The sequence below is a fragment of the Gadus macrocephalus genome, chromosome 6 (assembly GCF_031168955.1).
Source record: "Gadus macrocephalus chromosome 6, ASM3116895v1".
Lineage (NCBI taxonomy): Eukaryota > Metazoa > Chordata > Actinopteri > Gadiformes > Gadidae > Gadus > Gadus macrocephalus.
In genome coordinates this window covers 141,081-163,658 of record NC_082387.1, presented here as the reverse complement: position 1 = coordinate 163,658, position 22,578 = coordinate 141,081, and the positions used below count along the sequence as shown (strand labels likewise).

The 22,578-nt window shown below is 44.4% G+C and overlaps 1 protein-coding gene across 7 annotated transcripts in view; it reads left to right on the top strand.

Annotated features, from left to right (window-relative positions):
• The window catches only part of LOC132459146 (NACHT, LRR and PYD domains-containing protein 3-like), a 28,134-nt gene extending 13,873 nt beyond the window's left edge, over positions 1 to 14,261 (top strand). For 5 of the 7 annotated variants that reach the window (XM_060053527.1, XM_060053525.1, XM_060053526.1 and 2 more), the window contains 7 exons: positions 2,794 to 4,603; positions 6,695 to 6,868; positions 8,035 to 8,208; positions 9,574 to 9,747; positions 9,887 to 10,060; positions 10,236 to 10,282; positions 12,096 to 14,261. In XM_060053527.1, coding sequence (XP_059909510.1) covers positions 2,794 to 4,603; positions 6,695 to 6,868; positions 8,035 to 8,208; positions 9,574 to 9,747; positions 9,887 to 10,060; positions 10,236 to 10,282; positions 12,096 to 12,721 — 3,179 coding nt within the window. In that variant the 3' untranslated portion in view covers positions 12,722 to 14,261. The remainder of the gene's footprint in view (positions 1 to 2,793; positions 4,604 to 6,694; positions 6,869 to 8,034; positions 8,209 to 9,573; positions 9,748 to 9,886; positions 10,061 to 10,235; positions 10,283 to 12,095) is intronic. The other 2 variants (XM_060053530.1, XM_060053529.1) reach the window with 2 other exon arrangements.
• Positions 14,262 to 22,578: the final 8,317 nt, after the last annotated feature.

The following is a 22,578-nucleotide window of genomic DNA, read 5'->3' as shown; positions in this document are numbered from 1 at the left end:
CTCTATTGGCCAGTCTCGATCGGAGTGACAGCTTGGCAACATCCGAAAATCCGCTGCCCCCCGACCGCCTCCAGAAGCAGATTGTCGGCCTGACGGACAGGGTGTTCGTTTGTGCCTCACAATCCGCGGCGGCGGTCAACAACATCGCCCTGCTCTCCTCTGCCATGGTCTCCTTGTCGGCTGACAGGAAGGCCTACGGAATTTTCAGGGCGCGCAAGCGCACACACGGGACAAGCCCATAAGGCGAAGCCTAGACGGCGTAGCCTACATGAAATAGAACTCCCTCTCTCGTTACTAACTGTGGATGTTGCCAAGCTGTCACTCCAATCGAGACTGGCCAATAGAGACGTGTCTTACATCTTTCGGCGTAGGTCCCGCCCACGAGATTCAGCTCAACAGCAAGCAAAGCTTTTGGATTCGCAAGCAAAACTTTAGGATTCGCAAACAAAGCTTTTTGATTCGCAAACAAAACTTTTCGATTCGCAAACAAAACTTTTCGATTTTCAAACAAAACTTTTGGTTTTGCAAACAAAACTTTTGGATTCCCATTAATATTTTTTTTATCACATTAATTTATCTTGCAATAAAACATTATTTGATTGCAGTGTCGAAAGTTTTGCTCTCAAATCTATTTTTTGATTGCAGTGTGGAAAGTTTTGCTCTCAACCCTATTATTTTTGATTGCATAATAAAGACAAATCTACCTCCATAGTTAACCAGGCTGAAGTTCATCGTGCTATCAAAGATAGCACGATGTATCATTTGCACCAGAACACACCTCTGCTTTTCGCCGACACGCCTCTCAGGGCGCAAGTTTAGTGGCGCGAGTTTGCTGTGGAGTGAAATCAGCTTTAAATGGTTTGATCCAGATATTTAGGGTTGTAGTGGGGGTAATATGTTGAATGGTTTGATCCTGATATGTAGGGTTAAAGTGGTGGTATAAGGTTAAACGGTTTGATCCACATGTGTAGGGATAGTGTTGGTATCAGGTTAAATGGTTTGATCCAGCTATGTAGGGTTATGGTGGAGGTATCAGGTTAAATGGTTTGATCCAGATATGCAGGGTTATAGTGGAGGTATCAGGTTAAATGGTTTGATCCAGAGATGGAGGGTTATCCAGCTGTTAAGCGTGACGTAACACCCTTTCACACATTTTTCTCAACCCATATGAGCACTGCCGCCATATGGCGGCACTTGTCCTGACCGATTGGGCACTGGCAGCTGCTGTACTTCACTGTCTGTCCCTCAACATGAACCTATATTGAACACAATTCGCTCCTCCCACTAACTCATCTCAAAGATACTAACGTTAGCCTAACAATACTAGGGGCTGGCAGATTTATGTCAACTTTCCTTACTTCACTTACATTACAAAAAATGACCTATATATCTTTAGTTTCATCTACAATTAAGTTCAATGTTTTACCAGTCCTGTACTGTTGTTGAGTATTACTTAATTCAGAACATGGAATAACGTATCATCTTTAACGTTAATTTAGATGTCAACTAGCCTAGATTTCAACGGCTAACTTCCAACTCACCTCAACCTCGTAAACTTTCTTTTTCTGTGATGCCTGGACGCTACCCTTTATAACTCCCCCAGGAAAAACAGCTACACTGACCACTCTGTTGGAGTGAAACAAATTCAACCCTTTCTTTACTCTTTCAGGTGTCTCATTGAAGAAAGCAGTTATTGTAAAAAGGTTCACAGGTTCAGCCATTGTTGTTTGTTTTGATGTTCGACGGAGCAGTTGTACCCGGAAGTTTTATTTTGAAAGGATGTTACGACTTAACAGCCGAATTGTCGTATATCAGATTAAATGGTTTGATGCAGATATGTAGGGTAAATGTGGGTATCAGGTTAATTGGTTTGATCCAGATATGTAGGGTTAATGTGGGTATCAGGTTAAATGGTTTGATCCAGATATGTAGGGTTATTTTGGGGTATCAGGTTAAATGGTTTGATCCAGATATGTAGGGTTAGTGTGGGGTATCAGGTTAAATGGTTTGATCCAGATATGTAGTGTTATGGTGGGGGTATCAGGTTAAATAGTTTGATCCAGATATATATTACTGGTCACTGCGGTGCCCGCGGTATCGGTGCACGACGGGAGTCGTGACGGCCGGGAGTCGCGGGAGTGCCCGGGCCGCGCTCACGGTGAATGAATGTCCAATCCAACCATTTCTTCCTCAACTCTGCTTTCTTGGCCAAGAGATCTCTCTGTGTCGCTCTCTCTGTCTCTCTGTCTCTCCTTCTCCCTCTCTTTGATTCTCTCTGGTAGTTTAATTGTTTGTATTTCTGTGACGGACAGTGCTGTTAGCCTGTCAGAGGCAAGACATTTGGATGTCATGAATATTCATGAGTCAGAGCCGAAATCCTGGCGTTCCTCCCCGCCCACCTCCTCCTCCACCCTAGAACAGCGTGAAACAGGAGCACCTACTAAAAATTAATAAAAAAAACGATGCAATGACACCTTTACATTGTACAGCATACCAACAGCAGAATAACTCAGTGGAAGAAATGGAGCACTATCTTGTTATATCAGCATAGTAAGTCACTTTCCACTGATTCAGTATTGATATCATTCGACCAATCATATTGCTGTGGAAATAACAAAATAGTCTTGAAGATTTTGAATCAGCAACATGCAGTCCTTGTCAAGACCAAGACCACAAGTAATGAAGCCACTAAATATCATGAAGTTTATAATTTAATGGAAATATTGACCTGTTTCCTCTGTTTCCACTGATCACCATCCACTAACTGATGTCTTCTGTTTTTTTCTCATTTAGGATCTGCTGCGGTCCAGTGCCAACATAAAATAAAGTCTAATTTGCAGAAGAAGTTCAGGTGTGTGTTTGAGGGAATCGCTAAAGCAGGACATTCAACACCTCTGAATGAGTTCTACACAGAGATCTTCATCACGAAGAGAGGCAATGGAGAGGTCAACCAGGAGCATGAGGTCAGACTGATTGAAACAGCTTCCAGGAAACCAGCCATAGAGGAAACACCAATCAGATGTGAGGACATCTTTAACCCGTTACCTGGACAAGATAAACCAATGATAAAACCAAGGACAATTATGACAACTGGAGTGGCCGGCATTGGTAAAACCGTCTTAACACATAAGTTCACTCTGGACTGGGCTGAAGACAAGGCCAATCAGGACATACACTTCACATTTTTCTTCACTTTCAGAGAGCTGAATTTACTAGAAATGAAAGAGTTTAGCTTGGTGGGACTTCTTCATCACTTCTTTAATGAGACCAAAGAAGCAGGAATCTGTAGATACGACCTATTCCAGGTTGTCTTCATCTTTGATGGTCTGGATGAGTGTCGACTTCCTCTGGACTTCCGGAGAAACCCGATCTGTACTGATGTCACAGAGGTCACCTCGGTGGATGTGCTGCTGACAAACCTCATCAGGGGCAACCTGCTTACCTCTGCTTGCATCTGGATAACCACACGCCCTGCGGCAGCCAATAGGATCCCTGCTGAGTGTGTTGACGTGGTGACAGAGGTGAGAGGGTTCACCGACCCACAGAAAGAGGAGTACTTCAGGAAGAGATTCACAGAGGAGACACTGGCCAAAACAATCATCGCCCACATCAAGAAATCACGAAGCCTCCACATCATGTGTCACATCCCAGTCTTCTGTTGGATCACTGCTATAGTTCTGAACAACTTCTTCGAAACATCCCAGCTAGGAGAAGAGATGCCCAAGACCATTACTCAGATGTACAGCCACTTCCTGAGGGTTCAGTCCATGCAGGGGGACAGGAAGTATCATGGGAGAGCTGAAACAGATCTACACTGGAGTCCAGAGAGCAGGGAGATCATTGTTTCTCTGGGAAAACTGGCTTTTAACCAGCTGGAGAAAGGCCACCTGATCTTCTACGAGGCAGACCTGGCAGAGTGTGACATCGATATCGGAGCAGCCTCAGTGTACTCAGGAGTGTTCACCCAGATCTTTAAAGAGGAGGGTGGGCTGTACCAGGACAATGTGTTCTGCTTTGTCCACCTGAGCATCCAGGAGTTTCTGGCTGCCCTTTATGTCTTTATGTCATTCATCGACACTGGGGTCAATCTGCTCTCAGGACAACCACAATTCCTGTGGTCTATTTTTTCTAGAAACAAAGGAAATGTCAAACTCTACCAGAGTGCTGTGGACAAGGCCTTACAGAGGGAGGACGGACGCCTGGACTTGTTCCTCCGCTTCCTCCTGGGCCTCTCTCTGGAGACCAATCAGATTGTCCTAAAATTTCTGCTGGGAAAGACAGTAAGTAGCTCAAAGACCAGTAAGAAAATGGGCTCTTACATTAAGAAGAAGATAGGTGGAGATCTCTCTACAGAGAAAAGCATCAATCTGTTCCACTGTCTGAATGAGCTAAACGACCGTTCTCTAGTGGCGGAGATCCAACAGTACCTGACATCAGGAAGACTCTCCAAAGAATCTCTCTCTCCTGCTCAGTGGTCAGCTCTGGTCTTCATCTTACTGTCGTCAGAAGAGGAGCTGGACGTGTTTGACCTGAAGAAATACTCTGCTTCAGAGGAGGGTCTTCTGAGGCTGCTGCCAGTGGTCAAAGCCTCCAAAACATCTATGTAGGTTCACTCGTAACATGTATTACAATACACACAACACAATATACATAATGCTAGAATATAAACGTTATAATAATATATAAAACATCTCTGTAGGTTCGCTAATATCATTTATTATAATACAAACAACCCAATATACCTCATAGTAGAATATTCAAATTATAATAACATGCTTTTTTTTGTATCGCAATACACACATTTCTTTGTAACCAGGGTGAAAAGTCCAATTCAAAAGCTCTATTTATTTTGAAATAATAAAAAAGGAAAGCCAAGAATTAACAAAGTTAAATGCAGCTTTATTCAAATATCTAGCTATGAGTATAAACACGTTTTTATTGATAAGGATAAATTAAATACGTATACATTCATTATGAATTAAAGGTAACCCACTATTTTAACACATTCAGACCTTGTTCAGTACGTTTGCTTACATGGACGCGTTGGGGCGTCTGTCGCTAGCTTAGCCACTTTTTCGAGTTTAACAGGGTTTTAAACTCGAGAAGGCACGTGACGTCTTAAACTCCATTGCTGTGTAACATGTACTTGTGTCTTCAGAGAAATTCACATCAGACACTAGAGGGCGTATTTTGTGGGTGTTGGTCTAATCTCGAAACTGATGTGGTTTTAGAGGAGACTAAACCAGTTTGCAGGATGAAACAAGGCTCCATCATAACCGACACACACACAGAATTGGTTTTATGAATTATTATTAATAGGTATAAATAAATGTACACTTATTACACCAGATAGGCCTTCAGTACAATACAGGGTATTGGTCGCGCTGCTCAGCAAGAGCTTTACGTGCTTCTACTTTCAAGCGCTTCCATCGATTTTTTAAATGTGCCGGGCTGCTCGGTCTTCTGCTTGGAAATCTACAGTTGAATGTGTTTGACAGATTATCCCAAACAGCCTTTCTTCAGGGCGTGGGGGTGGTGTCTTTCCTTGGATTTTCCACCGTGTCCACAACACCTCGAATGCAGTGCAGCAAATATAATTTTTGCTCCTCATTGTAGTTCTCTATCCGTGACATCTTCATCGACATGATCCTAACTCTCCTTCTCCGAGAATTTATAGGCATGATATTACCCTAATTACTCGCATAGGCCTATTAGTTTGTCTTCAATTAATTAAGTAATCACGTTTGCATACACACACCAAGAGAAAACAATGACAAGTAATTGATTGACGTAGGTGAGGGCAGATTCTAGACTCAGATTTCCACAAAAAGTAGCCTAGACTATTTCCTAATATATGTCAACATTATTAGCGTTTTTATTCATTATAGTTTTTTTTATATAAAAGTTCACTTTACATTCCCATTAAGTTTTTGTTGGTAATTATAGCATAAAATGCATCCACCATTAGCTTAAGACTGCATCTGCTGGGGTACCCTTCCGGTTTCCAAGCAGTTTAAACCGAGTCAGCTAGGAATCAGCTGATCCTGTACGAGTCGTTTCACAGCAATCACGTTCAACCTCGTGCGCAGCTGCATGTTAAACTCCAAAACCTCTGTTTTAAGGAGCACGGTTTTAAAGCGCAGCAATGCCAACTGACAGGGCAATTGGCCCGTTGGGTTTAACCAACAGGATACGTTGATAAATAGACTTCAGGGTCTTCTGGGGGAAGGGTGAGAGGTCACGAGTGAGCGGGAAAAAGGGGAGAGAGGGAAGAGACAGTACTTTATTCTCTCTAGAGATCGCCCAGCTAAATGATATTTAAACTAGGGCTGTCAAATTAACACGTTCATTTTGATTAATTAATCACGGAAAAAATAACGCATAAAAAAATGAACGCAGATTTATCGCGCTTCTATAGTGCCCTTTGACCCGGTGGAGGCAGACGAGAAGACGCTGCTCGGCCCCGTGAGCGGAAAATTCAAGTTTAAACAACTCCTGAGCACACCTCTCCCAAGTGTGCTCATGCCACATAATTGAAGTGGACTTGAGTACGGTTGGCGTGCTCACACTAGCCCAACAATCTAGACTTGAGCACGGTACAGGTATGAAACGGACTTGGGCATGGTACAGATGGCCTAGTGTGAGTGCGCCCTTAATCACAGTTCTTTATGTGTTTTGTCTATTGTGTGTTAAGGCTGAATGGCTGTGATCTGTCAGAGAGATGCTGTGAAGCTCTGGCCTCAGTTCTCAGCTCCACCTCCTCTAGTCTGAGAGAGCTGGACCTGAGTACCAATGATCTGCAGGATTCAGGAGTGAAGCTGCTCTCTGCTGGACTGGGGAGTCCACACTGTACACTGGAAACTCTCAGGTCAGTTTTACTCAATGGTCAAGCATTTACGCCACAAGTTCCCCATCAGAGGACATTGAACAGATTTGCCTCCAGAATGTTAACAAGTCTAAATAAATATGTAAATTATGTCGTCTCGGTAATCAAGACACATTTTCTACAGGCTACTATCTTACTACTATAATAGAAGGCCTGTCGCACCAGTTACTCAAAGTTACTCATGTGCGCATGTGCCAAGAAGCCTGCAGCACGCACGCACGCACGCACACACGCACACACACACACAGCACGCACATACACACCGCATACACACACACCACACACACACACACATGCACACGACCATACACGGAAATGCACAGACACAAACACACACACAAACACAGACACACACACATGTGCACACACCGCATTTCAAGACAAAGGCAGCGACAAATACACAGAAGCACACACAAGCACACACCGCAGCAACACTTGCCCATACACATATCGGCTCCGCCATCGACAGACGCACAGGTAACACCCACACACGCACGTGCACACACGCCTCCAAATAGGATTTATTTTCTTCTCTGGGTCATCATGAATAGTGCATTTCTTTACATGCTCTTGAATACACTAGGGCTGCGATGAAATTTCAACGTAACTTTGCACAAAGTTCAAAAGTGTTTTTCTAGTTTTCTGATTAAAGCAGAGTGTCTTCAGGGAAACTTAAGTGGGTCGTGTTTCCCATTAGAGCGATCAAGCTGGTGCTGCAATACAGCCGCTATTTAACCCAGGGCTGAACTAAGTTTCAACGCAGTTTGCGTGCATCGCAGCGCCATTACCACCCATCTTATCAAACACAAGACCTCAATCTCACTCTATTTGTGTTGCCATGACAGTAAAAGGTGTACCTTAGATTCAGTTTGTTAATGATGGTATAAGGTGTTTATTTTGTTATATTCCTATTCTATTCATAATCATGTAGTCAGACAGTAAGGTGGACTTAAGAGTAAAGTTAAATAATATTTTATGGACATTTTCTGGAGTTTGCTGAATCTTTAGTTATCTGAATTCTAAATTAGTCATATTTTAAAGATCCACTGTATTGACATTTAGCTAAACTAATGAAACATTTCTAATAGCAAATTTCAAATGCAAAATGAATCAAAGTTCCTAACGTCTTCTATTTATTGTGTGTGCAGCCTCAATGGCTGTCATCTGTCAGGGGAATGCTGTGAAGCTCTGGCCTCAGTTCTCAGCTCCAAGTCCTCTAGTCTGAGAGAGCTGGACCTGAGTACCAATGATCTGCAGGATTCAGGAGTGAAGCTGTTCTCTGCTGGACTGGGGAGTCCACACTGTACACTGGAAACTCTCAGGTCAGTTTCACTCAATGGTCAAACAGTTCCACCACAATTTCCACATCAGAGGACCAGTATTGAACTGCTGTGCCCCAGTATTGATCTGCGGTGCCCCAGTATTGATCTGCTGTGCCCCAGTAAAATTTCACGTCTGAGTTTTAACAAGATCCGTATTTGGCAGGGGATTAATTTAGATTGATATTAACAATAAAACAATGGATTATTTTCTAATCCACAACGTCAAAGCAACACAGTTTAACCCAAAATACAAGCTGAGGCGCGCACCTTGCGGTCAGGGTCCGTACACCGCGGCGTGCACATTACTGTCCGTGCATGGCAGTGTGCATGTCTCAGCCGGTGCACCGCGGCGCTCGCGCAGCAATCCGTTGATCCTAGTTAATTTAATAGTCTGATGGATAAATGCTGCTTGTGAAATCGATTGTTGCCATGCATTATTTTTTTTTACATTTCCAACCCATGCATGTTCTGTAATTAAAAGAAACATTTCCCTGATGTACATACAGCGTTGTTTAGTTTTTGTTAGTCAGAGAAGCTACGTAGGCAGTCTTTTCCGTTATCAACCCCCGTTTTGAGTCACCGGATCCACCCCCCCTCTGCGCTCCGGGACGTCCCACTTTACAAATTAACGTAAGCACTGATAGGGGGTCTGTTTCTGTTTTTACCACCAGTGCCGCAACATCTCTTTCCTCACCAACCAACTCTTCATCCTCCTCCTCCTCCTCCTCCTCAATCAAATAACTACTAACAATAACCGGCTACTGATTGGATAATATACTCCAATTAGGATTAATCTTCTTCTCGGGGTCATCCTGAATAGTATTTGCATTTCTTTACATGCTCTTGAATAGCACTAGTGCTGCGGTGACATTTAAATGGAACTTTGCACTAAGTACAAACCAGTGTTTCTGATTAAAGCAGAGTGTCTTCAGGGGAACCAAATAGAGCGATCACACCGGCGCCGCAATACAGTCGCGCTTTAAATCAGCACTGAACTAAACCTTGGCAGTCTGCCTGCATCACAGCACCATTACCACTCATCTTGTCAAACACAAGACCTCAATCTCACTCTAATTGTGTTGCCATGACAGTAAAAGGTGTACCTTGGATTCAGGTTGTAAATGATGGTATAAGGTGTTTGATTTATTATATTCCTATTCTATTCATAATCTGGAAGAGGGAAATTGTTTTGTAAAGTAGAACAATAGATTATTCTTAGAACTGGGTCTTTTAGGGGGACCTTTTCTATATTTTGAAGATCTACTGTATTAACATTTAGTTAAACTAATAACACATGTCTCATATCAAATTTCAAATACAACGTTAATCACAGTTTCTAACGTGTTCTGTTTATTGTGTGTGAAGTTTGAAAGGCTGTCATCTGTCAGAGAGATGCTGTGAAGCTCTGGCCTCAGTTCTCAGCTCAGACTCCTCTAGTCTGAGAGAGCTGGACCTGAGTACCAATGATCTGCAGGATTCAGGAGTGAAGCTGCTCTCTGCTGGACTGGGGAGTCCACACTGTACACTGGAAACTCTCAGGTCAGTTTCACTCAATGGTCAAACAGTTCCACTACAAGTTCCAAATCAGAGCAGATTTACCTCCAGAAAAATAATAATTCTCACTGTGTGTGTGTGTGTGTGTGTGTGTGTGTGTGTGTGTGTGTGTGTGTGTGTGTAGCTTGTCTGGTTGCCTGGTCACACAGGAAGGCTGTGCTTCTCTGGCCTCAGCTCTGAGCTCCAGCCCCTCCCATCTGAGAGAGCTGGACCTGAGCTACAATCACCCAGGAGACTCTGGAGCTGCGCTGCTCTCTGCTGGACTGAAGGATCCACTCTGGAGACTGGACACTCTCAGGTATGGAGAGGACAGCTCACCACTCAGGGACAAAGTCTCCTACAATGATTCATGTCGCCGCTAGATAAAGTGGTTTGAAGAGGCAGCTGTCACTCATGTTGTGTAGAACGTGATGAGACGGCAGATGATGAAGGTGAATGTTTCAACATGCTGCTCTAACTTTGTTCCCCCCCAGTGTGGAGCACGGTGGAGTGTGGAGGCTGAAACCAGCTCCACAGAGATGTGAGTTTCTGTTTGATTCATCCCATGACACACACACTATTGAGATGAAAAGTCCATCTACACAGCAGGAAGTGAGGTCACATCCTACTGGGAATGAAGATGATGGCTGACATCATGTATCTTACGTATATTAATACTGTCGACCATCACAGTTAAACCTGCTTGTATAAAACCCAGCAGGTATTACATTGTTACATTGAGGGGGGGTGACGGGGCTGAGGGGGGTCTGAGGGGGAGGACTAGGGGTGAGGGGGGGGGGACCGGGCTGAGGGGGGAGGAGTGTGGGGGTGGGGGGGTGAAGGGGCTGAGGGGGAGGACTAGGGGTGGGGGGGAGGAGTGTGGGGGTGGGAGGGTGAAGGGGCTGAGGGGGAGGACTAGGGGTGGGGGGGAGGAGTGTGGGGGTGGGGGGATGAAGGGGCTGAGGGGGAGGGAGGGGTGACCGGGTTAGGGGCCGGTGAGGGGGAGGTGAAGGGGTGAGAGAGAGGGGGCTGAGGGGGGGGGGCTGAGGGGGAGGGGGCTGAGGGGGAGGACTAGGGGGGAGGGGGGATGACCGGGCTGAGGGGGGGTGAGGGGGAGGGAGGTGACGGGGCTGAGGGGGAGGACTAGGGGAGAGGGGGAGGGAGGTGACCGGGCTGAGGGGGGAGGGGTGAAGGGGAGGAGGAGAGAGGATGACCGGGCTGAGAGGGGGGAGGGGAGGTGAAGGGGCTGAGGGGTGAGGGGGAGGGGTGTGACTGGGCTGAGGGGGTGGTGAGGGGGAGGACTAGGGGTGAGGGGGAGGGAGGTGACCGGGCTGAGGGGGGAGGAGTGTGGGGGTGGGGGGGTGAAGGGGCTGAGGGGGAGGGGGGGTGACCGGGTTAGGGGCCGGTGAGGGGGAGGGGAAGGGGTGAGAGAGAGGGGGCTGAGGGGGGTGGGCTGAGGGGGAGGGGGCTGAGCGGGAGGACTAGGGGGGAGGGGGCTAAGGGGGAGGGGGGATGACCGGGCTAAGGGGGGGCTAAGGGGGGTGATCGGGCTGAGGGGGGGGTGAGTGGGAGGGGGAGGGAGGTGACGGGGCTGAGGGGGAGGACTAGGGGTGAGGGTGAGGGGGGTGACTGGGCTGAGGGGGGGCTGAGGGTGAGGACTAAGGGTGATGGGGAGGGGGGGTGAAGGGGCTGAGGGGGGGGGGGGGGGCTGAGGGGGAGGACTAGGGGTGAGGAGGAGGGGGGGGGTGACCGGCTGAGGGGGGGCTGAGGGTGAGGACTAGGGGTGAGGGGGAGGGGGGCTGACGGGGCTGAGGGGAAGGACTAGGGGTGAGGGGGAGGGGGGGTGACCGGGCTGAGAGGGGGGTGAGGGGGGAGGGGGAGGGGGTGAAGGGGCTGAGGGAGGAGGGGGAGGGTTGTGACCGGGCAGTGAGGGGAAGGGGAAGGGGAAGGGGGGGTGACGGGGCTGAGGGGGGGATGTGAGGTAGGGGGATGAGGGGGAGGGGGCAGACGGGGAGGGGGCTGAGGAGGGGGGGGGCTGATGGGGAGGGGGCTGAAGAAGAAGAGAGAGCGATCACAAAAAGAAAGAGAAGAAGAAGAAGAGCAGCCTGGATCCAAGGAGAGATGTTTGGCGTTGATGTATTCATAACACTGTTGTTGATGTTTTCATTATATTGTTGTTGATGTTTTCATAACGTCATTGTTGAGGTGTGTGTATCTATGTATGTGTACATATGTATATGTATGCATGTGTTCATATCTATGTATATGTACATAGAGCGCAGGAGAACAGTACTAGTGATGATGATGAGGATGAAGAGCGGTTCAGCAGCAAATCATGTCTGGTTCTCCCTCAGATGCCTGTGACCTCACACTGGACCCCAACACGGCCCACAGACTCCTCTCTCTGTCTGAGGACAACAGGAAGGTGACGTGGGTTGAAGAGGACCAGTCGTATCCGGATCACCCAGACAGATTTGACTACTGGTTCCAGGTGTTGGGTAGAGAGGCTCTGACTGGCCGCTGTTACTTGGAGGTAGAGTGGGAAGGAGTGGTTGATATAGGAGTGACATACAGAGGAATCACAAGGAGAGGGGACGGTGTTGACAGCCTGCTTGGATGGAACAACAAGTCCTGGAGTATTTATTGTTATGATGGTCATTACTCTGCCTGGTACAACGGTAGACAGACAGTCCTCCCTCTCCCCCCCCCCGCTGGCTCCACCAGAGTAGGAGTGTATCTGGACCGGCCTGCTGGCTCTCTGTCCTTCTACAGAGTGTCCCCAGGTGGAGGAGGGTCCTCAGACACACTGACACACCTCCACACCTTCTGGTCCTCCTTCACCCAGGAGGACCTCCTCCCTGGGGTGAGGGTAGGGTGGAGGGGGGGGTCCTCAGCCTCTCAGTGTCGGTTGTATACAAACAAAACGGGCGCGGGGGAGCCGGGGGAAAAAAAAAGGACCTCCCCCTCAGCGTCGGGCTGAGCGGGGCCCCTGCGCGCCCGTAAATACACACACACACACACACACACACACACACACACACACACACACACACACACAGGGCTGATGACTCAGTGTCAATTACAGTCTCTCTCTCTCTCTCTCTCTCTCTCTCTCTCTCTCTCTCTCTCTCTCTCTTCTGGTATAACATGATAAACCATGAAAAGACTTAAGATCTCCCATAGTTAGATAAGCACATTTATTATTTGAAACGTATATTAAATACCTATTGATGGTCAATGTTTGTATAATTTCAGACTTCACCAGTTTAAAGCTATACTGTACGATGTGAGAGAGCTAGCATGATTTGAAATGAGCTTCTCTTCGGAGTTCCGTTTAACTCCTCCCCCACCCTTCAGGACTCCCTGCCCCAACCCCTCGACACAGAGCCGTGCATGAGCGCTGCTGCTGCTTACGGCTTACTTCAACGGCAACCATTGCGTCACTTTTCAGGCCATTCAACTCCCTCAGCTGTCGCCATCGCTGAAAAGCTAATCCAATATTTATTCTCGTTTTTCCTCGAGCAGTCTCCAACTTCTTTTTTGTTGCTGCCTTTTCAGTTTCTGTCTTTCTTTTTCTTGCCATCCTAAAAGGATGAACCGGGGCAAGTAACGGTGGCAGTGGTAACTTCAGTTGATTCTCTTCCATCGTGTTAACGTTGTAGGCTCACTAGGTCTAGTCCACTGTCATGAACTACTATGACAACAACGCTTTCTTTGCCCTCCGTGAACGCGCTCAGGCCGGCTCAGGCTCGTACACAGAGGGGAGAGAACGCGCAGGCTTGTGATTGGTTCTTTAGATCCGGGCACAGTGTCTCCGATTGGTAAGCATTTTAACAGGTTTATAGCAGATACAGAATTTTTCGCTTCTTTTTCATTGCCCATAAGTTATTTATTGCTGTCAGGATGTAAAAAACAATTTCAACAACATATTGAAAAGTGCATATTACTGGATCCCGTACAATATGCCTTTAAGTCTTAAGGGCTCTGATATCATTTTTTATCATAATCCTGATTTAAGACCTGATTTAAAGCAGATTTAATATTTTATTCATAATAACCAAGAGGTTTATGGCAGAATGTTGCATGTTGTGAATTACTTAAGACTGAATTTAGATTTTTCGGAACCAAACGGCCGCAGAACATGTTCAGTTATTAAAGATACGTGCTCACCTGTTGATGATTTGTAAAGTCTGCTGCCTCTATTGTTTTAGTCCTTGTGTTAATTGTGAACATGTAAGGGACTATTTTTCTGTCTTATTTGTTAATGAAGCATAATTGCAATAAACAACTCAGTGGATCCAACTGAATGTGCGTCGGGCTGAGCGGGGCCCCTGCGCGCCCGTAAATACACACACATACACACCCACACACACACACACACACACAAAATGACACACACAGAGGGCTGATGACTCAGTGTCTCTGTGGCAATTACAGTCTCTCTCTCTCTCTCTCTCTCTCTCTCTCTCTCTCTCTCTCTCTCTCTCTCTCTCTCTCTCTCTCTCTCTCTCTCTCTCTCTCTCTCTCTCTCTCTTCTGGTATAGCATGATAAACCATGAAAAGACTTTTAAGATCTCCCATAGTTAGATAAGCACATTTATTATTAGAAAATTATATAAAATACCTATTGATGGTAAATGTTTGTATAATTTCAGACGGCACCAATTTTGGTCTTAAGGGCTCTGATATAATTTTTATCATAATCCTGATTTACAACCTGATTTAAAGCAGATTTTATATTTGATTCATAATAACCAAGAGGTTAATGGCATAGTGTTGCATGTTGTGAATTACTTAAGACTGAATCTTGATTTTTCGGAAACCAAACGGCCGCAGAACATGTTCAGTTATTAAAGATAAGTGCTCACCTGTTGATTTGTAAAGTCTGCTGCTTCTATTGTTTTAGTCCCCGTGTTTATTGTGAACGTGTAAGGGACTATTTTTCTTATGTCTTATTTGTTAATGAAGCATAATTGCAATAAACAACTCAGTGGATCCAACTGAATGTTCTCGTGTGTTCAGCCGATGATTGTTCGTTTTATTATTGAATAATTATTAAATTATTAATAGAACAATAAATGTTTTTCCGATATTATTCTGGGACCTCCTCCCTGGGTTTTGTTTTGGGGGGGGGGGGCTCAGTGTCTCTGTCAGTTGTAGAAAGAAACCACAGACAGACGGCCGGACAATCTCTCTCTGTCTCTCTTTCTCTCTCCCCGTCTCTCTCTGTCTCTCTCTCCCCGTCTCCCTCCCTCCCCCCAACCCTGTCTCGTCAAAATTACGTTCCCAGAAAACTATTCGGCATTCTCAATTACGTTTGTCATAAAACGTATTTTGTCCGCGATTACGTTTTATTGAACGTATTGCAAATACGTTCGTCCTCAGCCTATTTTTTGCCATTGATTAACCTCTATGATTATGTTTGGTTGAAACGTATCCCAGATAGGTTAAATGTCAACGTATAGCACATTATTGTCATTAAGGCATATTTCCCTTTCGGGAAACGTTTCATTTAACGTAATTTTGTCCCTGATTACGTTTTATTGAACATATTGCAAATAGGTTCGTTCTCAACATTTTTGTTGTTTTTATTTAAAGGGACACTGTGTAAAAATTACTCCCATCTAGTGGTACAATTGTATATTGCATTCAAACTAATAGTGCTCGCTTGTCCAAAAACTACGGTGGGCAGTATGTGCCAAGAAGCTGTGACATGACACCTACTAGGCTACCTCATCGAGTCATTCGAGTGATGATGAGGTTCGTGGACAACTGGACAAATTAGATGGACAAATCAGATCAGGTTTATTGACCAAGCATTCTTACAGACAACGAACTTGACTCCAGCAGTTGTGGACTTTCCAACATGACAAATAACTATACAGATGATAAATAACAGTAGGTCATTTAATGTCAGATTACATAAAATGTCAGATAACATAAAAGTTGACATAGCCTTTGGTAGTCTTGGAGTTACCGATAATCAAAACAATAATTCCCATAATGCGTGCGGCTGAGCACGCATCCTAATCAACGCATTGTAACCCGTTGATTTCAACAATGTAACAGTATTCTAAATACCAACAATTTACATTGTAACTAACGGAATCAAATCAAAATCAAATCAAATCAAATTTATTGTCATTTTGTTGATTGAACAACAAAACGAGAAGGCGTTTCTCACGGATCAATATCAACATACATTTCAAACAAACAAACAAACGTCCCAATGATGAATAAATAAATAAATAATAAATAAAGTCCAGTGAGAAGATCTGGGACGCTGGTGCATTGAGCATCCTGACAGCTTGAGGTAGGAAGCTGTTCCGCAGCCTGGTGGTGGAGCATCTTAAGCTGCGATAGCGTTTCTTGGAGGGTAGGAGCTGAAAGAAGCTGTTCAGTTTGTTTACGTCCACCCCGTCTCTGCTGCTTCCTCCTCCGGGCAGTTGCGGGCACGGTGTCACAGTGTCCGTTAGTATCCTGTGTTTGCGTAGTATGTCCAGATGCCAGCGAATGCCAGTGATGTTACTCGCTCTCAATGTCCTAATGTTTAATATTGTTTCCCTGTCATAAACTACGTTCGTAGGACGTCTCACACTCAAACATTCAATCTCAATCTCACAGATCTCAAGAGGGGCCGCTGCGACTGTGCGCGCCGCCAGTTAGTCGCCCTGGCAACGAGTTTACTTCCTCGTCTCCTATCCTGTTCCTAATTCCTCCTCTCGATCTTCTTTTCCTCCGTATTGTCTTCTTTATCAGAGTTGTTGGTATGAAATCCAGTTGTTCGGGTGATAAATCAACTGTCTCGCAAGCGAGTTGAAGCTCCAGAAGGTCCGCTCTAGCGTAAGTGCGTCTCGGTGGATTTGGATACGTGGTGACCACAGCAGAGAATAAACCTCCATAACTTGATGAAGAATGGCTTTTGAATTCCTCCAACGCATTTGACAGTATCCATAAGTCATAAGAATATTGTCACGATTTGAACTCGACAAAAATGTGAAAAAGTAAATTAAATATGTAATAAAGTAGCCTTTCAATGACGAGTCGCTCAAACATAGGAACGTCCCGCATCTCGTTGCCATGGAAAACCATGTTATACATGCTTACACATCGTCGTTTTTTTGGCGACGATGATTCCTTCTCCTGTGGCGTGGCATAACTATGGTCTTTCAAAAAAATGCGGTGCATGTTCAAATTTGCCGGTAAAACTAGTCTCGCTAAACTAAGCTCTGTTCCACCGTCACGCTGGCTCAGATTGAAAACGCGTTTGCAATTCCTGTACGACGTAGTGCTTTTTGACCCTCTCGGCAGCTCATAGACCGGAAGAAAATGGAAGCCTCCATGAAGCTTACCCGTCCTATGTAGGGTTAGTTAATATTAATATTATTATAATATTAATATTAATTATTCTTCGCTCAGGAGGATAAGTGAGATTTTTGGCAGAGATAATTTTACACCAATGAGGACTTATTTATGAATGAATATGTTGATTTGAGGTAATAAATTACTCAAAATATTACATAGTGTCCCTTTAAGCTACCTCTTGGATTACATAGGCTACATTTAATTGAAACGTATCCTTAATAGGCTACATTAAATTTCGATAACACATTATTGTCAGTATATAGGCATAGGCCTACCTCTCGGGGAAGCGTACGTTTGATTGTAATGTTAATAGTCCAACGTTATATCAACATGTCACAAGAGGAGAAATTATAGATGCTGACGGGGTAACTAGGAGCGGGGGTTGCTTTGTTGATTTCTTCATCTAGGGCTATAGCTGTGGTCAAAGCGGGAAGTGTGCGTTGTCTGGGCGGCTGCCTGAACTGAGCTGCAGGAAATTATGTTCACATGTTTCTTCATTCATTCATGAAGGCTATACCGGTGAACGGTGACGTCAGACTCACGCCCACCTTCAAACCATTCAATGTCCAGTATCAGCCTGTCCTCTCGGAAAATACGACCACGTAGGTGGTTTGTTCCGCCACAGATTACGACCCATTGGAATTTATCCAAAACGAGAGGTAATAGGATATTCTTCCGTGAAATGGCGGAGGCGGACAATAGGATATTTTAGTATTTGGGTTTGATAGTTATGACGAAGAATATTTTAGCTCTCGACAGAAAAACATGGTTGCTATGGTTGCTATGGACGCTGAAAACAGCAGCTCGCATGCCGTTTAAATCATGGCTAGAAAACCTTTTTCTTTGCTGATTATGCTATTTTACGTAACCGTGTAACGATATTTAATTTAACAACTTTAAAACAACTTTAAGCCCGGAAGGAAAAGATAATTCACCGCCGGAAGTCGGGAAGGCCCATGCAAGTGAACGGAGCGTTCCACGGCATTGAGAAGAGCCGTTTAGTAAATAAATAAATAAATAGATTTATTTATTTATTTATTATACGGAGACCACCAGACTTCCTCGAGGTAACAAGAATGGTCGATTAAATTCAAGATGGGAGAATGGCGATAGGGTGGCGTACGGTCCATGGCCTTGCGTCTGAATTTCATTCATAGAATTACCGAGTTGATGGTCAATGGTCAGATACAGATCTTGTTATAACGATAATTGAATAAAAGCTATGGTCAACTTATAATATTTTAACTAAAATAATTATATATATATATATATATAGAGAGAGAGAGAGAGAGAGAGAGAGAGAGAGAGAGAGAGAGAGAGAGAGAGAGAATGTATATTTTAATATTTAATGAATTAAATAAAATAAAGGCTTTAAACATGTGACATGCCTACGTTTTTTTGCCACGTGACAAAAAACGCGTCACGTGACTCTTATGTTCGCTAAGGTTGTTCTGCTCGCAACCCTTTCTCATCAAAATTACGTTCCCAGAGAACTATTCGGCATTCTCAATTACGTTTGTCTAAAAAAAGTATTTTGTCTGTGATTACGTTTTATCGAACATATTGTAATGACCTCGCCGGTGACATAACGATGTCGAGTCATTAGTAATTGAAGGAACTTTTAATGAACCAAAACCAGGTCACTGAAACCCGTAACCAATGGCAGAAATCCCACCCAAAACAAACCCTGGTTACCCCGGCAACCCCCAACACGGTCTCACTCATGTGCAGGCCCCCACCCTCGTGTTCTTCCAAGGCCCTCCCCCAGCTGACCTAATGATTCGCCCCCACATTGATTGACAAGAAGAACATTACAATACATGCACACAGAACAACTGGCATAACGGACAACGAAATACAATGCAACACATAACACACAAACTATTTAACTGTCCCAGGGTCGCTACAATATCGTAATTACGAATTCGTTCTCAGCCTATTTTTGCCATTTATTTACCGTGTTACTATGGCAGAATAAAGAATAAATTCATGCATTATCATTCAACTTGAACATGTGTTTTTACGTTTTTTACAGTATAGAGTGGTGGAGAGGGATGACGTATGATGGCAAACCCGGAAGTGAGCGTCGCCCTCGTTTCCCTTGACAAAAAGCCAACAGGTTTTCCATTGGATTTTTGATTATTGCAGAAAAATCCTCAACTCCTCAAAAACAGAAAATAAATAAATAAATAAAAATAACCGTGCTCCAAAGAACGAAGTGTAAACCATGCATTCTGAATGGGAGTGTTTCTCAGATTTTTCCATAATACACAACAAAATGTAAACCCATGCAAATAAAGACTTCATGGTCATAATAATTTAAATATCATTAAGCTACTACTGAGTGTGTAGGGAAGTATTCTATTTTTTTCAACGGGGCTGAATCCAGTCACTTGACCGTCATGGTTGCTATGGTGGTTGCTATCGACCGCCCCCACTAATACTCGTGGCTCTAAAAACCACGCGGCAAAGGAGCTGCCGTCAATTGGGTTGTTTTGGTCGTAAACTAGAGTCCGATGGTTGAATAATAGACAGATATTCCAAGGTATCCTTAAAAGGCATCTTGGATGTGTTTATTTTCTGCAGTTTAGACTTCTATAACTAATTTTTTAAAGCAAAACACCAAGCTCATTGATTTAACGAGGGAGGGTTATTTGAAACAATTTATTCAATAAATATTTGTGAGAGGTCATTCCTTCTCCTGATTTGACTTCCTATTTATGTCTAGGGTAAACCCCTACTGTCCACAAGCATCCCCCCCCTCCCCATATGGATTTGGAGAATTGTTACCACGTCCCAGTGGTGGAGGTATCATATATATATGAAAGAGGGCATTCAATTATAGCCTACTACAATGATCGATTAGGAGGCCGAAGCCCTAAAGGAAGTGATGAGTGACTGAGTCGACAACATTTAAGTAAGCTGTATAGGGTCTCTTATATATCAAAGGGGGTCTCAAAGGACGCATACGCTTCAACCTGAGGCTCCAGCACTACAGGAAATGACTCGGCAAGTGCTCCATCTCGTTGCAACTCACCCAGCGGCTCGCTTGCAAGATTTTGGCCTGAAGTTCTTCCCAGACCTACACCCTAGCCATCCAACATGCATATCTGAGAATCAGGCCTCTCTTTAATAATGACAAAAAGTTATGAGAGAAACACACATTAACTTTTTGTTATCTCATAAGCGGCGTGGTGCCGGCTCCTTTTGACCTTTTGACCCCCGACTTCAAAAACGTGGCCACAGGCCAGCTGTGTCTACACACCTGTAGCCACAAATGTACACCTCCATCCCACAAAGAATGGGGACTAGAAACTAACCTCTGTCTTATGTACATTTACTGTACTGTTGGAGGTCACGCCCCTTTGCCGACCTTTTCGAGATAGCTAGGGATGCTAAAATGTTTACACACATTTCCCGGGGCCCCGTGAACGACATATCCGAGATTTGGAGTTCTAGCCCTTAGAGAAAAAAAGTTTTCCCAAATGGAGTGTCATTTGGACAAAGCCCCTCAGAAGTGTAGCCTGCAAGACCTAATGGTTCAGAATGTGGTGGAAAAACAGTTTTTGAGATAGGAAGGTCCTACCGCCCTGAAATTTTAATACCTTATTCTAGGGCCTTACTGGGACCTCCGCACCGAAACTTGGCCCGGTCGGACCCCGAGGGCAGGAAGGGGGGGCCCTTCCTGCCCGAAACTTGGCCCGGTCAGACCCCGAGGGCAGGCCCCCCCTTCCTGCCCTCGGGGTCCGACCGGGCCAAGTTTCGGTGCGGAGGTCCATATTATAAGTTGACCATAGCTTTTATTCAATTATCGTTATAACAAGATCTGTATCTGACCATTGACCATCAACTCGGTAATTCTATGAATGAAATTCTGACGCAAGGCCATGGACCGTACGCCACCCTATCGCCATTCTCCCATCTTGAATTTAATCGACCATTCTTGTTACCTCGAGGAAGTCTGGTGGTCTCCGTATAATAAATAAATAAATAAATCTATTTATTTATTTATTTACTAAACGGCTCTTCTCAATGCCGTGGAACGCTCCGTTCACTTGCATGGGCCTTCCCGACTTCTGGCGGTGAATTATCTTTTCCTTCCGGGCTTAAAGTTGTTTTAAAGTTGTTAAATTAAATATCGTTACACGGTTACGTAAAATAGCATAATCAGCAAAGAAAAAGGTTTTATAGCCATGATTTAAACGGCATGCGAGCTGCTGTTTTCAGCGTCCATAGCAACCATAGCAACCATGTTTTTCTGTCGAGAGCTAAAATATTCTTCGTCATAACTATCAAACCCAAATACTAAAATATCCTATTGTCCGCCTCCGCCATTTCACGGAAAAATATCCTATTACCTCTCGTTTTGGATAAATTCCAATGGGTCGTAATCTGTGGCGGAACAAACCACCTACGTGGTTGTATTTTCCGAGAGGACAGGCTGATACTGGACATTGATTGGTTTGTAGGTGGGCGTGAGTCTGACGTCACCGTTCACCGGTATAGCCTTCATGAAGGAATGAAGAAACATGTGAACATAATTTCCTGCAGCTCAGTTCAGGCAGCCGCCCAGACAACGCACACTTCCCGCTTTGACCACAGCTATAGCCCTAGATAAAGAAATCAACAAAGCAACCCCCGCTCCTAGTTACCCCGTCAGCATCTATAATTTCTCCTCTTGTGACATGTTGATATAACGTTGGACTATTAACATTACAATCAAACGTACGCTTCCCCGAGAGGTAGGCCTATGCCTATATATACTGACAATAATGTGTTATCGAAATTTAACGTAGCCTATTAAGGATACGTTTCAATTAAATGTAGCCTATGTAATCCAAGAGGTAGCTTAAATAAAAACAACAAAAATGTTGAGAACAAACCTATTTGCAATATGTTCAATAAGACGTAATCAGGGACAAAATTACGTTAAATGAAACGTTTCCCGAAAGGGAAATATGACTTAATGACAATAATGTGCTATACATTGACATTTAACATATTTGGGATACGTTTCAACCAAACATAATCCTAGAGGTAAATTAATGGCAAAAAATAGGTTGACAACGAACGTATTTGCGATATGTTCAATAACACGTATCCACAGCCAAGATACGTTTTTCAGACAAAATATACGTTAAATGAAACGTTCTCTGAAAGGGAGATATGCCTTAATGTGCTATACGTTGACATTTAACCTATCTGGGATACGTTTCAACCAAACATAATCATAGAGGTTAATAAATGGCAAAAAATAGGCTGAGGACGAACGTATTTGCAATACGTTCAATAAAACGTAATCGCGGACAAAATACGTTTTATGACAAACGTAATTGAGAATGCCGAATAGTTTTCTGGGAACGTAATTTTGACGAGACAGGGTTGCTCCCCCGGTCTCCCTCGTGATTCAATGAATAATTCACATAATAGACTTTAAAGAAAATTGTCTCTTTTATTTAAAACATGTCTTTC